At 40.7% G+C, this 14,411-nt stretch overlaps 1 protein-coding gene across 12 annotated transcripts in view; it reads right to left on the minus strand.

Annotated features, from left to right (window-relative positions):
* The window catches only part of CLASP1 (cytoplasmic linker associated protein 1), a 266,051-nt gene that overhangs the window by 43,487 nt on the left and 208,153 nt on the right, over nt 1-14,411 (minus strand). For 10 of the 12 annotated variants that reach the window (XM_043894511.1, XM_043894523.1, XM_043894522.1 and 7 more), the window contains 5 exons: nt 14,034-14,036; nt 13,678-13,841; nt 11,004-11,082; nt 9,911-10,054; nt 256-399 (listed from right to left, as the gene is read on the minus strand). In XM_043894511.1, the coding sequence (XP_043750446.1) occupies nt 256-399; nt 9,911-10,054; nt 11,004-11,082; nt 13,678-13,841; nt 14,034-14,036 (534 nt within the window). The remainder of the gene's footprint in view (nt 1-255; nt 400-9,910; nt 10,055-11,003; nt 11,083-13,677; nt 13,842-14,033; nt 14,037-14,411) is intronic. The other 2 variants (XM_043894515.1, XM_043894519.1) reach the window with 1 other exon arrangement.

Raw genomic sequence — 14,411 nt, forward strand, 5'->3', positions numbered from 1 at the left:
CAGAGTGAAAAAAAACTAAGTTCCTCAACAACTGCCTGAATGACTTCACAGTCGTTTAACTAAACAACCTGACTAGAGAGAAAGGCCGTGTTTAAACACCAGATTCACTCACTGGGAATACAGCAGCATCAGACATGGCCCCCACACTCTGGATGCCCATGATCTACTGCGAGAACAGGAAAACCGGCTACTCCGTTAGAGCAGGCTCTGGGTGAGGAGTCAGTGGCGGCTACCAACTGCAACCAAAGCACTCACCACACTGGTGTTACTGGAATTCTTGAGGTGGTTATGCAGGAGTTTGGTGGCACCATCCTGGAATGTTTTTGGCAAGGCACCAAGTAACATGGTAAATTCAGGAGTGTTCAATTCAAACAGAGAGATGAGCACAATTTGTGCTGCCTAGAAACAGAAGAGATGATTAATTTGTGTTACGCACAATTGCCTATCTTGGTCAAAATGCTCATTAAAATTGTTTCTTTTGGCCAAGCCACATGACTTGCAGGATCTTATAATAGTTCCCCAACCAGGGACTGAATCTAGGTCCTTGGCTGCAAAAGCTCTGAGTCCTAACCACTGGACCATCAGGGAAGTTCTAAAATTATTTTTAAAAGAAAACTGTTTTGTATGAGGAAATAACAACATTTGTGCCACGAAAAAAAAAAAAAAAAAGAAAAGAAAAAGAAAAAAGCACCTAGAGAAAACACTATAGTTGATGGTAATCAATTATAAGTAGCCTAATTTTGATGTGGAAAATAAGCCCTGGTTTTACTGAACACACTGGCCTCAGATTTCCACAGCATGTTAACAATAAACTCCTGCAACTTCTCTGTTTCCAGGACTAGGGTCAAACAATCAAAAACTCTGAAAAGGCTTAAGACTGTTCACCCTAGTAAGTCAGAATCAGATGCGGCTCCCAGTACACCCTGCAAAGAACAAGTTTCTAAACAAGCCTGCACTGCTTTGTCTTATAAAAAACTACTTTTCTCAGTGACTAAGAAAAACTAGAAAAAAAGAGAGTTCAGGTACATCTGAAAAACTCTCACTTTCACATCTGTGCGTTGGGGACAGAGGCAGTCTCTCCAGAGCAAACCGGATTGACTCCTCTGCCTCTTGGAAACTGTCCTACTTCTCTTTACTAGAGACAACACGTGCAGGGTGACTCATGGTTGCTAGCAGCCGTGTGGGGAAGGGCAAGCGGCTACAGCGACAGCAGCCAAGTTGGCCCCGGCCACCCCAGTGGGTTACGCGTCTGCTGCTAGCTTCATGCCCGCGGAATTAGTTGCAAGGGTTTTGACTTGGAGAAACTATGCCAAAAGAAAACTTTAGGAAGTACTGACTGGCATTTCTTACAATTTTCTAAGAGTCAAAAGAACGGAAAACGCTTTATGAAAATCTTTTAATAATTTACATTTCTAAAGATTGTAATATTTAGGCTTGAAGCAATCATTCTAAGTATTTTTCCACTATATAGAATATTACATAAAAACATGACTGCTGAGAAATTTTTTACAAATAAACACCAAAAAAAATTTCAATGATTTTATAATGTTAAAATTAATTTTAGGTCCAGCTAAGACAAAACTACTATTTTGTGCCTGGAGAAGGAAAAAAAAAATCCAAATACCCATACGCATTTAATCAAAATTAAAAATTACAAATCAGTAGAATAACATTTTTTACACAATTGAAAATTTTATTTTATAATGTCCTTAAACACAGCACTGGGCAAAACCATCTTACTTCTTCTCTTGACTTTGAAATACGGTCCTTTATATCCTTTCCATTAAGGGCCAGTGATTTTTTATGACACAGGCAAAAAATATTATTGACTGAATCGAAATAAAAATTTCTGCGTTACTGAAACAGTTTTAATAAACCATTATCTGAAGAACTCCATTTCACCAGCAACTTAATGTACTGTTAATATGATCTGCATAAACGCAAGTCCCCCAAATCATGCAAAGTAACCTGTGCATGTAAAAAAGTCTTACTGATGTTAGGGAAAAAATGCATGCAGAAAACACTGCACTTCAAAGAGAAGCAAAGAAGCAGACTTGAGTTTCGGCAGGGGAAAGTCAAGATCACCAATTTAATTAAGAAAGTTTAGGCACTTATTTTTTTATTGACTGCAAATGGCATTAGAAAACTATAAAATGCATCATTACATTTTTTAATAGTATGTTTTTGCATGGAATGGGCCACTGTCTTTAGACCTAATCTCTCCCCAGAATGACAAGATAAAACTTACTTGGAGTTTTTCACAAAGCAAATTATGAAACTGGTGGGGTCTTTTAGTAAAAAGAGGGCTGCAAGGTGACAGGCCTAGAAATTGTGCTAATTCATGGCTACTTAACATGAGTGCCTTCCGTCATATGGGAAAAGAAAGTACAGCAGACTTCAACTTCTACCCACTGAAGAGCCTTCCCTCAATAACCTAAAGGTGAATTTTCATGAGAAATCAAATAGAAAGACAGGGAATTCTGAAAATAATTCGTTGGACAGATGGTATATGGTTTTATACACATAAAATGAATATAATTTATTTTTGCACTTTACAAAGTATAAATTGTAAATGATTTCATACAGCTTTCAAAAGTAACCTTTTGGCTTAAAGCTGTTTTCAAAGTAAAATCTTTTTTTTCTGGGATCCATGCTCCAGAAATGGACAGAAAGTATCATTTAAATATGTTATTTTAAAAAGATTTCACATCAAAGTTCTAAAAGAAATGAGACTGTTATGATCCTAAAATATTTTACCTACAACTCTGTATCAGTGAGGAGTCAGAATACCAGAATACTCAGGCAAGGATAAAAACTGGGTTATATTTATCATCACCATCAATATGCTCCTCATTGCAGGAATAATTCCAAACACGGGGATGGGATAGAGAAATCTGGGGCTTCCCTGATAGCTCAGTTGGTAAAGAATCTGCCCGCAAAGCAGGAGACCTGGGTTCAATCCCTGGGTTGGGAAGATCCCCTGGAGAAGGGAAAGGGTACCCACTCCAGTATTCTGGCCTGGAGAAGTCCGTGGAGAAATTTATTTTAAACAGCCTGGGCCAGAGCTCATGATCAATAATGAGTCAAAAGGCAGAGGGTGTCATCGCTGTGCCTGCTCCATCTTTGAGCCCTTGCCCCGTGAGAGGAAGGGCCATTAAAAAGCCAGACCAGAAACGCTGCCGCTGCTGTTTTCTAACAGGAACTCTTGGGGCCACGTGTCTTAAAGATCACATGGTGACCTAAAAGGAAATGGCCCCCAGAGGAGAACTTAGATGGTGAAGGTAAAAGGGTCTCCAGATCCTACTGCTAGTTGTCTGAAAAGAACCTGCAGGGTTATCAACGGCCTACACCTCACAGCAAAGGATTCTTCCAGAGAACAGATCAATAAGACTTTGACAAATGCTTCGGTGTTGGCATTAATTAGGGAAACTTAAAATTTGAGAGGAAAGGGGGTTTTCTAATTAATTAAACATCCATTACTGCTCCCTTCAGAGTGTGATTAAAACTGCTTTAGAAAAATCACCAAAGAGAAGGTATTTCAAAACCCTCCGACATTTTAAATTCAGCATCTCTCCTTTGCTGTTGTGTTAAACTATGGTAGAAGTCTGTCTGCAATATGGCTATTTCTTTGGGAAGACAATTAATTATAAAACACACCAAAACACAATACTTATACAGGCACGTGCACACATGCGCACACACACATACATTCTGTCTTACATAGTATTATGTTAACTTTAGGTTTTTCCAAAATCTTCTCAGTGTCTTCGCAAGCATAATCAAGATTAATAATCTAAATGCAAACAGTGACGTGTCTTTTTGCAAATTAGTACACAATTTCAAATCTACCTGTTTACAATTTTCTTCCAAGTTTCCTTCTCCAGGCCCAGAGCAGGTCGAGGCCGCCCTTATGGGTAAATCTTCCCCTACTCGACTACGCTGAAGCAGGATGGACAGACAGCAGAGGGGCAGGGTTTAATCAGAGGCAAGAAGCGCACACTCAAAACCACGGTTATTGATAAGCTAAAGTCATGTGTGTGTATGTGTGTGTATGTGTGCGTGCGTGTGTATATGTGTGCATTATGTGTGTATGTGTGTGTATGTGTATATGTGTGTGTATGTGTGTATGTGTGCGTATGTGCGTGTATGTGCGTGTATGTGTGTATGTGTGTATATGTGTGTATGTGTGTGTGTATATACATATGAGAGAGAGAGAGAGACTGTACAGTCTAAAAGTCTACGAACAGTAATGGAACAGTAACAGGGTCCTTAAGAATAACATCAGTAACTACCGGTCTTAAACCTCAACCGTCCCCTAAGTCCTTCAGAATAACAACCCCTCCTGGAAGTAGGGCTCTTGCAAAGAGATTGAAGTGAGACTGGAGCAAGGCAGTCACAATGAAGCTAAGATTCAAATCTCATTCGACGGTATGAAAACTCTGAGCTTTTAGATTAGGACAGCTGCCTATCTGTAATCAGAGACTCACATTTTTTTCAATTAGCAATGCCAGCTTTCGAAAGCTGTTTATATGCTTCTCCTGCTCCACCAACTGCATCTTCATCATTTTTAGTTTTCTGTGTCATATGCCATTATTCCCTGCATTTCTCAAAACAACCTTTGGGGGCCAAACCTGTGAGTTCATTTGACAAAGCCAGTGCTCAATGTTAGAGAGTCACATAAGGAAACACACAGGGATTCTGAGCCTGAAAATATAAACATACTATTAAAAATTCTATTGTCATTACTGCATTCCTTTTGACTTAACAGGGAAAAAGAAATCTCCCTAATACTGGAAAAAATGTGAAGCGGCAGCAAAACAAAGCAGCCCTCAAACAGTAACAGCTTCAACTACAAAAACAGCGCAGTATTTATCCAAATTTTTATCTGCTCTATTGTAATTGGTCCTCCCGACAGTGACTAAAGCAAGTATCATTATTCCTATCTTACGGATTTTAAACAAGAATTCAGAGGCTAAAAAGCCTCTAAAAAGCAGCAGAGGCAGAAGTCAACAGAGGTCAAACTCTAGAATCTACTTTCTTCTGTGAATACATTGTATTATCTTAACACAAACACAGTGCATTAGAAAGGCCTAGTGCACCTCTGTAGAGTTTGCTCAACACCACTACCAGGGCTCTCCGAGTTAAAAACGGAAACAGCTACTTCAGGAGTAAAGCAGGCCGGTTAGAGTCTGCGTAGGGTTTCCCACCGAGTGAGTCCAGGTCAGTCTTGGCCAGGGAAGCACACCTCGCTGGTGACAGGCTTGTGCTTCTTCCCTTCTTAACATCTTAAATATTTAAACACCCATCTCTCTCCAATATGGAACACCCCAGAACACTGACATAAAAGGGAAAACAAAATATTAAAAATGCTTAAGGCAGTAAAGCAGAGTTGTATCAGCTTAAACTGATTCTAATGTACTTTCCCAAATACGAGATGCAGAGAACAAGTTACACCATCTGCAAACTTCCCAAGTATTGGTTGTATAAAATTAATATTGTCTAATGATACCGCCAATATGAGAGTTTACTGCATCGATTTCAGACTGTAGGGTGCTTTAGTATTTAGAAGGTAACACCTCACTCTACTCTTAGGAAATTAAATCAGAACACCAACAGGAGAACTTGGTTCATAATCAGAAAGTGCTTTTAAATCACCAAGATGTCCTCCTAGTACTTGATACATTCTGTAAATGATAGGTGAGTCAAAACATACTTCTACTTAAAAGAGATAAGTAAGCGTATCTTTAGAGCATTAAATTATCCAGATAAAAATGGTGCCCATTTTCTTTCTTTATAGCTTTAAAATAATAATGACAATTCTAATCTTAGCATAGAGTGATATATACCACATCACAATTTCTAAGTGTTTTAACTTATTTAGGCACGACATTCATTTAGACAATCTTTCAAATACATCTCAAGTTCTTGGGTAAGGCAGCTGGATCACTTACAACAACATCTATATCTGTATGGAATATGCGGTGGATGGAACATCAAAACAGAGCATTTAAACAGAAGCAGCTCTAACTCCAGGAAGGGTTAATCTGCGGTGCCTTAATGCAGTGTGTGAGAGGCAGCTATGGGGCAAAAGGACACACATTTGAATATTGTGCTTTAACAAGCCTATTTAAATCAAGTAACAGCGCTTTACTAGCAAGGGCTGGATGGATACAACTTAAAGCCAAACAATCTAATCCACAGATATATTGGATGATTAAAAAGCAGAGATGCATCTGCTAAACTGAACCCCAACACAAATGTGTGTTTAGGTAAAAAAGTGCCCTATTTAAGTAAGAGCTAAGGAATTACCAAACAACTAACCATGGAAGATTCACGCCAACCCACTGAAAAGGAGACCAAAGCCTTGGGTGGCAGAACACTAAGGGGGACCCCAAGATTCCAGCCTCCTGGCGAGTAAGCGCTGCACAGTCCCCTCTCCTAAGGTGAGTGATGAACACCATTCCCACAACTACGTTACAAGGAAGAAGGGGTTTTGCAGGTACAGTTAGTCCCTCCCTAATCAGCTGAGTTTAGTTAAAGAGCAGATCATCCCCAGGGGATCTGACCTCATCAGGAGAGCCGCTGTAAGCAGGCACAGAGATTAACATGAGAGTCTCTGCTGGCTTCTCTGTAATTTATCTCTTGTTCTTCAAGAATAATTTTGTTGAACAGAGAATTCTTAGTTGACTTTTCTTTGCTTTCAGCACCATTAAAGTCAACAGGATGCCTCCGTTCTCCAGGGTTTCGGGTGAGAAAGCAGCTGTTTGTCTTACTAAGGATCCGGGCTATGCTGAGCTGCTTCCCTGGGCTGCTCCCAGGAGCCTCTGTTTCATTTTCAGCAGTTTGATTATGCCTAGGTGTGAATCTTTTTTTTCTTTTTTTTAAAGTTTACTTGGATTTGGTTGAGCTTCTTAGATGTGCAGATTAATGTTTTTCATAAAAGTTAGTAAATTTTAGGATATTATGTCTTCTCCTGCTGGCTGTGCAGAAGCAAACTGCCAGGCCAGGTGTGGGGGTGGCCTCCACGAGCTGTGACCGCCCCCTGCTGACAGCGGGCAAAAAGACAGGTACCAGAGCCCTCACCAGCAATGAAATGACTTAGACGAAGAACCAGGGAGTTGGAAGAGAAGCCTATGTCTCAAGTGAGACTGAAGACCCAGGCAACATCTTGACTTCTGTCTGGGAAGACTCTAAGCAGAGAATCCAGAGAACATGGGCCAGACTTCTAACCCACAGAATTGTGAGATTATAAATTTTTGCAGTTTCAATCGGCTAAGTCTGTGGTAATCGGTTATGCAATATGAAACCAATACAGAAGCCAAAAGAGGAGCACTTCCAAGCCTGTGGTTTTGAAAATGGTGACCTCAAAATGCTACCTGAAATTAGACCATTTCTCTTTGGGTACTTATTATTCATTAATTCATTTAAAATACTTCTTAAAATGCTTACTTTGTTCCTGTAGGTATCATTCTAGGTGCTGGGCATAAGTAGGGAGGCAGGGGAGGTGCAGGGAACAGCAAGACCAGGTCTGGTCCTAAAGATGAGGAGGACCTAGCTGGGGTCCCGTGAAAACCAGCAGCAACAGGTCAAGACCACATCAGCAGTCCATGTGTCTGAGGGTCAATCCTAGGGGAAGTGGTCTAAAATAAGGGGCTGCTTATTAAAGTGCTACACTTATTAAATAAGTGTTAATTCCTATTAACACTGTGCACTAAAAATCAGCCATGCATGGAAGGAACTCCAGTCAGACACAAAACAACGTCCATGCTCCACTTTGTACCAATTAAGTCAAGTGACTTTGGGTACAGCACAGGAACTGAGACTGGTTTTTATTGCAGCCAGGGCTGAGGACTACTGACAAAAAAAAAAGCTTTTCAACTTCCTCTGAAGCCCTGGCTTCCTGTCCCGGAGCCCAGGTTCGAGCTCGGCCTGCAGACGCGGTGCTTTAGCAGTCCTCACTACGGGGCAGGGGAGGTGGAAGGGCAGCCGCAGAGCCGCGGTGCCAATGCAGAACAGGGATTGCACAGTATGATCCAAAACAACTGCAGTGAGGGGCTGAAGATCAAACAGTAAATGCGTCAGTGATCTCAGCGCTCCACACCCTAACCAGACTGACTTAAGCAGTATTTTAAAGTGGGCTTCTCAGGTGGCACTAGTGGTAAAGAACACGCCTGCCAATGCAGGAGATAAAGAGATGTGGGCTCAGTCCCTGGGTCGGGAAGATGCCCTGGAGGAGGGCACGGCAACCCACTCCAGTATTCTTGCCTGAGAATCCCATGGACAGAGGAGCCCGATGTGCTACAGTCCATATGGCTGCAAAGAGTTGGACACAACTCAAGCGACTGAACATAGTATTAAAGTAACTTGAGTGTTTTGATGTCCCATGCTGGATAACTTATAAACATTTCTCTAGTGTCCTGATTACAAAAGTTAGGACAATAAACCCTAGTTCCAATTTTTAATGTGCATGTCCAGAGAAAGCAGACATCATGACCACAGTCAGCTGTTCCCATAAAGGCCCTAAGCATGGTAACACGCAAGTATGAAGATCCTTCAGCCTCACAGGAGGGAATACTTGAGTAACACTCAATTATGAAACACAGACTCACATAGACACACACATATTTGCTTGCTATGACTAAATACAGGAAGGCTTTTGTATATATTGGCTGATCTGTGATTTTGAAAACCGTAACAGAAATACTTTGACTTTCAAATCAGCCAAATCATTCTACTACCTCCCACTGTACCCCTCTAATCCCAAAGAGGCTTAATAGTTAAAGGTTGCCAGTGAAATGTTCTTTTGACAAATACTGAAAAATTTTACAAAAGGATAAAAAATTTAAAATATTATTTAATATAACAATAATTTTGAATGAGTGCATTAATAAAATTCATCCTTGTTTCTTTAAGCTTGGAGAACTTAGTTTATTATTAATACTATATAATGGCTAGAGAATTACATGGGCTGTAATTCTCCCAAAGAAACATTACGGGTGATTCTTTGATTCTCCTCCTTGGACTCCAGGAGGAAGGCGCTAAGCAGGTAGGTGTTCAGGTGCAAAACAATCTTGCTAACACTGCTTAGAATCATCCTTAATCCCGCCTTGACCTAAGTGGTCCACATTATTAATTCTATCCCAAGGCCAAAGGACTATTTTGGCTATGGAGCTGGCTATGAAGGAAGTATACTATGAGGCGGGGGGTGGAGGCGGGGGGGGCGGGGAATGCAAGGTTCATGATTATACACAAATAATCAAAATCAAATACTTTTAGTCTAAAAGCAGAACTGAGAAATCTGACTGAAAAGTAATGTTTAAAGGCTAGTCAGGCTAGTTAGTTTACATACAAAGTAAAAGAATAATGGCCATGTGTGAAACTCAAACGTAGAACAGGACACTGACAGGAAGAAAACAGAAACAATAAACACAGTGATAACTCACACTTCCTGTGTGCTTATCACATGTCAGGAACTGATCACGCTTTCAACATGTGTGAATTCATCTTCATAGTAGTCCTGAGGCAGAATACTACCTAGGAATAGAAATGCTAACATCCTGTGCTCCCCTTAACTGCATTACATGCCTCTCAATGTGCCATTTCAGAAGAAATGAGCAAGTATTTATCTTTAGCTGATTAAAATAAAAGGAACAATACAACATCGTGGTATCAGGGTGCCTCCCATGACACAAGATTTCAGATTTTCATTTTGATATGCCAAGACTGGAAGGAGGTGGTACTGGACAGAGAACATAGGAACAGGAGCAAAGTCTTGGTTTCGTAGAAAAGGAAAGAGAGAGGTTTGTATGTAGGTATGGAGGTAGTTTGCACATTCCCATAAATTCCTCTCTCTAACTCACACCTAAGAACAGGCTGTGATTAAAGCTGTGCCTGGCGCTCTGGGACATACCTTTCTCACGTCTGAACTCTTTGGTTCTGTTGTCCAGGTTATAATTCTAGAAACAGCAAGCCTTGTCTCACTAGAGTTTACGAAATCTGTTGGGTCCATCTGCCTGGCGAGAGACTCAATGTACTTCAGGATTGCAACTTTGACCTGAAAGAGCCAGTAATTACAAACAGTAAGTACACTTTACACATTTTTGAACAGAACTCTTATTGGTGCTCAGAGAAAAGTACACACGACCTGGACTTATGTTCCTACATGGGGAGCCTTCAGCAGAGAAAAAGCATAGATGATTGACCCAGAAGTCTGGGACAGGAAGGGGGCCCTGCAGAGAAGCAGGCGCTGATCCTCTGACACCCCAGGTCACTTGCTGAGCAAGAGTCCATTTGGGGGTGCCGAGGGACCCCCCAGCTCTGCCACTGACAGAGTGGACATGAACAACTCTGCATTTTGATTTTTAGCTACTCTAGGCCAGGTCTTGCAAGGCAGCACTGAAGGCAATCAGGGTGATGTTCTGCCCTAACTTCTCCACTGATGTCTCACTTGGCTTTGACCTCAGGAGAAATAGGCTATGATTTATTAGGCCTCTCCTAAAACCTTGACAGAAGCTGGTGATCAAAGAACGGACAGTGTACCCGATCTGATTCAAAGGAATACATCCTCCTTCAAATACTATCAGTCTTTTTCTTACGTTTTTTACATTACAAAACATCTAACAGCTAATTTACATGTGTTATAATATTAACATTAAAAACATTCTAATAAGAGAGCTATTTCAATACATCCAAGTTTTCTAGTTTAAACATTAACTGTGAAACAGTAATAACACGCCAATGTTGGTGAGGACATGAAATAATTGGGAGTTCTCAGATACTGCTGGCTGGAATATAATATGGTACAACCACTTCAGCAGTCTGAAATAAAGTGAAGCATATCCTTACCAAGTAGGCCAGCACTAGGTACTGAACCAAGAGAAATGGGCACACGTTGCTCATGGCAGATTTACTAATAACAGCCAAATATGAGTCATGTCTAAAAAAGTATAGGTTAAGCAAATTTGACTTCTAGAGGTTAACTATAATGACAAACAGTTACTGACCTTGAGGTTAGGAGTTTGAGTCTGATCCACAATAAATCGCATCAAAATGTTAAATTGTTGATCAAATGGAAAGGAGTCCCTAGGTTTATAAAAAGAAGAAAGTATTTTAAAAGAAAGATTTGTTACAAAAAGTAATGTAAAATCATATAAGAAACAAAAAAACAGATTAACACATGCAAAAAGCAAGTCTGTTTACCTTTTTTTAAACATCACTTTTCATTTTATATAATAAATACTAAAGTAATACACATAACACAGAAAAGTTAGAAAAAGAGAAATCTTCTTAGAAGTCTCCAAACACATAAACTAATAAGCAATGAACTAAGGAAGAAACGCGTATTTGCCTTCTTTGGATTTGTTTACCTTCTTCTTGAGGTACCTTCTGGAATACTGCTCACATAAGAAAGAGCTCCAATGCCCAAGCCTGCCTTTCACGCCCTGACGAGGCTGCCTGCACTGTCCATCCCCTGAGGTCTTTGCTGGGTAACAGCCAACTGTGTGCGTCAGCGCAGAGGACTGCCTGGGCACACTCACCAGACACATCCCTGCCAGTGACAGACAGACAGACAGACACCGCAGCTGGGCCCTAAGAGTCCTGCACCAGACAGACAGACACCGCAGCCGGGCCCTAAGAGTCCCACCAGCGACAGACATACAGACACCACAGCCTGTGGCCCTAAGAGTCCTGCCCCAGACAGACAGACAGACACTGCAGCCTGGCCCTAAGAGCCCTGCCCCAGACAGACAGACAGACAGACAGACACCGCAGCCTGTGGCCCTAAGAGCCCCGCCCCAGACAGACAGACAGACAGACACCGCAGCCTGACCCTAAGAGCCCCGCCCCGGCTCCACGTCTCACTAGGGATTGATTCTCTGTCTTGTCATCATCTCATATTTGTGATCCAACTGAGGAGCCCTGAGGGCCCTTGGAGAAAGAAAGTCAGGCACGCTCTTCCTTAAAAATTACCCACATGATTTTAAAACTGCCCAAAGGATCCCTTGTTCCTGATGCAGACATGCCTTCCATGGTAATAGGAAAGATAATGCAACAGAAACACATATTGAGGCTGAGTGTCTGTATTGCTCTCTTTAGACTCCCTTTAAGAGAGTTCTCTCAGTGTACAAAAGTATAGTGAAAATAAAAGGGATGTAGGGTCACATCTATAAAATCACAGGACTGATGTGAAATTTAAATAAAATGATACAAGAAAAACACAAAGTGTATGGTACACACTAAGTCTTAGTAATACCATCATTATAATGATTAATAAAAAGTAAACAATCCAATAGCACATCCTTTTCTCCTACAACTATCTGTATCCAGCAGGCCCTGAGTACCACTTCTGGAGGCAAAGCATACTTAGTATACATGATTTAAGTGACTCACACTGGCTACACATCAAAGAAATAACACATAGAACACCTCCCCCTTTTTCCACAGCAAACGGAGGGTGGACGTCTTAGGCATTCACCAGAATAATGCCAACTCAAAGAAGATGTAGGTATTTCATCTCATGGATTGTTGGGATATTTCAATATGCTAACAAGAGAATGTGGGTAATTAGTAAGAAAGAAGGTATTCAAGTGGGTGACAGAAACTACAGGTAACAGACTGACGAGAAACCATCTACAGAGAGTCTCCTAACACCAACACGGTCTCGCCCCCTCCTCCCCAGCCCAACAGACGTTTTTCCAAAGATGACATACAAATGGCCAACAGGTACACAAAAAAGTGCTCAACATCACTAATTACCAGAAAAATGCAAGGAAAAACTACAATGAGGTATTGTCTCACACTTGTTAGAATGGCTATTATCAAAGAGACAGGAGATAGTAAATGCTGGTGGAAATGTAAATTGGTGCAGCCACTATGGAAAACAGTACGGAGGTTTCTCAAAAAAACTAAAACTAGGGAGTTCCCTGGTAGCCTAACTGTTAGGATTCTGGGCTTTCACTGCTCTGATCCATGGTTCAACTTCCAATCAGGAAACTGAGATCCCACAAGCCACAGTGCGTGGCCAAAAAACAAAAAGGGAGACAGCCATCTGACCTGCAGCACCATTCACAATCACCAAGACATGAAAAGCACCTAAGTGTGCTGATGGATGCATGGATAAAGAAAATGTGGTGTGTATATAAACAATACTATTGCGTCATAAAAAAGAAGGAAATTATGCTGTTTGTGAGCACATGGATGAAACTTGAGGGTATTATGCTATTTGAAATAAGTCAGAGAAAGACAAATACTATATGATAACACTCATCTAAAGAATCAAAAAAAAAAAAGTCAAATCCATAGAAAGAGAGAGTAGAATGGTGGTTGCCAGAACCGAGGGCTAGAGGAGATGGGGAAATACTGGTCAAAGGGCACAGACTTCCAGTTACAGTTATGACATGAATAAGTTCTGGGGGTCAAATGTATAGCATGGTGATGATAGGTAATGATACTATATCATACACTTGTTAAGAGAATGTATCTTAAATGTTTTTACCACATACACAACAAAAAATAGTAATGAAGTGAGGTGAAGTATATAAAATTAACACTGTACTAATCATTTAGCAATATACACATGTATCAAATCCTCATGCTGTACACTTAAAACCTACAGGATGCTGTATGTCAGTTATATAGCAAAAGCTGGGAGAACATGATCTTGCCCCAAACACTTGCCTTGTGACATCAAGAGCCTTCTGAACTTTTGCTTGCACAGATCCAAGTAAATCCGCTCCCATTTTCTTCAGTAATTGTGTGAGAAGAACAAAAAGCCAGTCTTGCAAGTCATCCTTATGAATTATTATAAAATCCACAAGAGTCTCCAAAAACATACTGAAAACCTAGACACAAAGGGACACCAAATATTTCAAATGTTTAATTCACAATTTCCTCCCAAGTCTTCAAAATGTGAAAAATGCCCAACTGGCCTTTGCCCAGACTCACAACTTGGGTGACAATGTGAACAACTGGACGGGGGATAAAAGGCAAATGTAGCACAGAAAAGAGAGAAAGGGAAAGGGGTTGGAACTTACTCTCTGTTGTGAATTCCACCGCAAACCAGGCCATGCAACGAAACAGATTTCATGTTAGTCCACAGTGAAGTCACATCATTTTCATGCAGTTTCCTAAAAGGCCTGAAAAAGGCTACGAACTGACAGAATCCTCTCCCCTCCCACTACATGCCTTTAAAATCCAGTACAGAGAGAAATTAACTTCGTTTAAAAGTATGAGTCTAATCCTGGAGGCTGGCCTGCCTTCCTTCCTTCCTTCTCTCTCTCTTTAAAAAACCCTTTTAACCATTATATTTATTTCATTATCTAGCATTCAACAACTATTACTATAGGATAAGGAAAAAAAAACTTGCATACCTATTGCTTTTCATTTCCATCATCTATTTTGATGTATGCCAA

Source organism: Cervus elaphus, chromosome 33, assembly GCF_910594005.1.
Source record: "Cervus elaphus chromosome 33, mCerEla1.1, whole genome shotgun sequence".
Taxonomy (NCBI): Eukaryota; Metazoa; Chordata; class Mammalia; order Artiodactyla; family Cervidae; genus Cervus; species Cervus elaphus.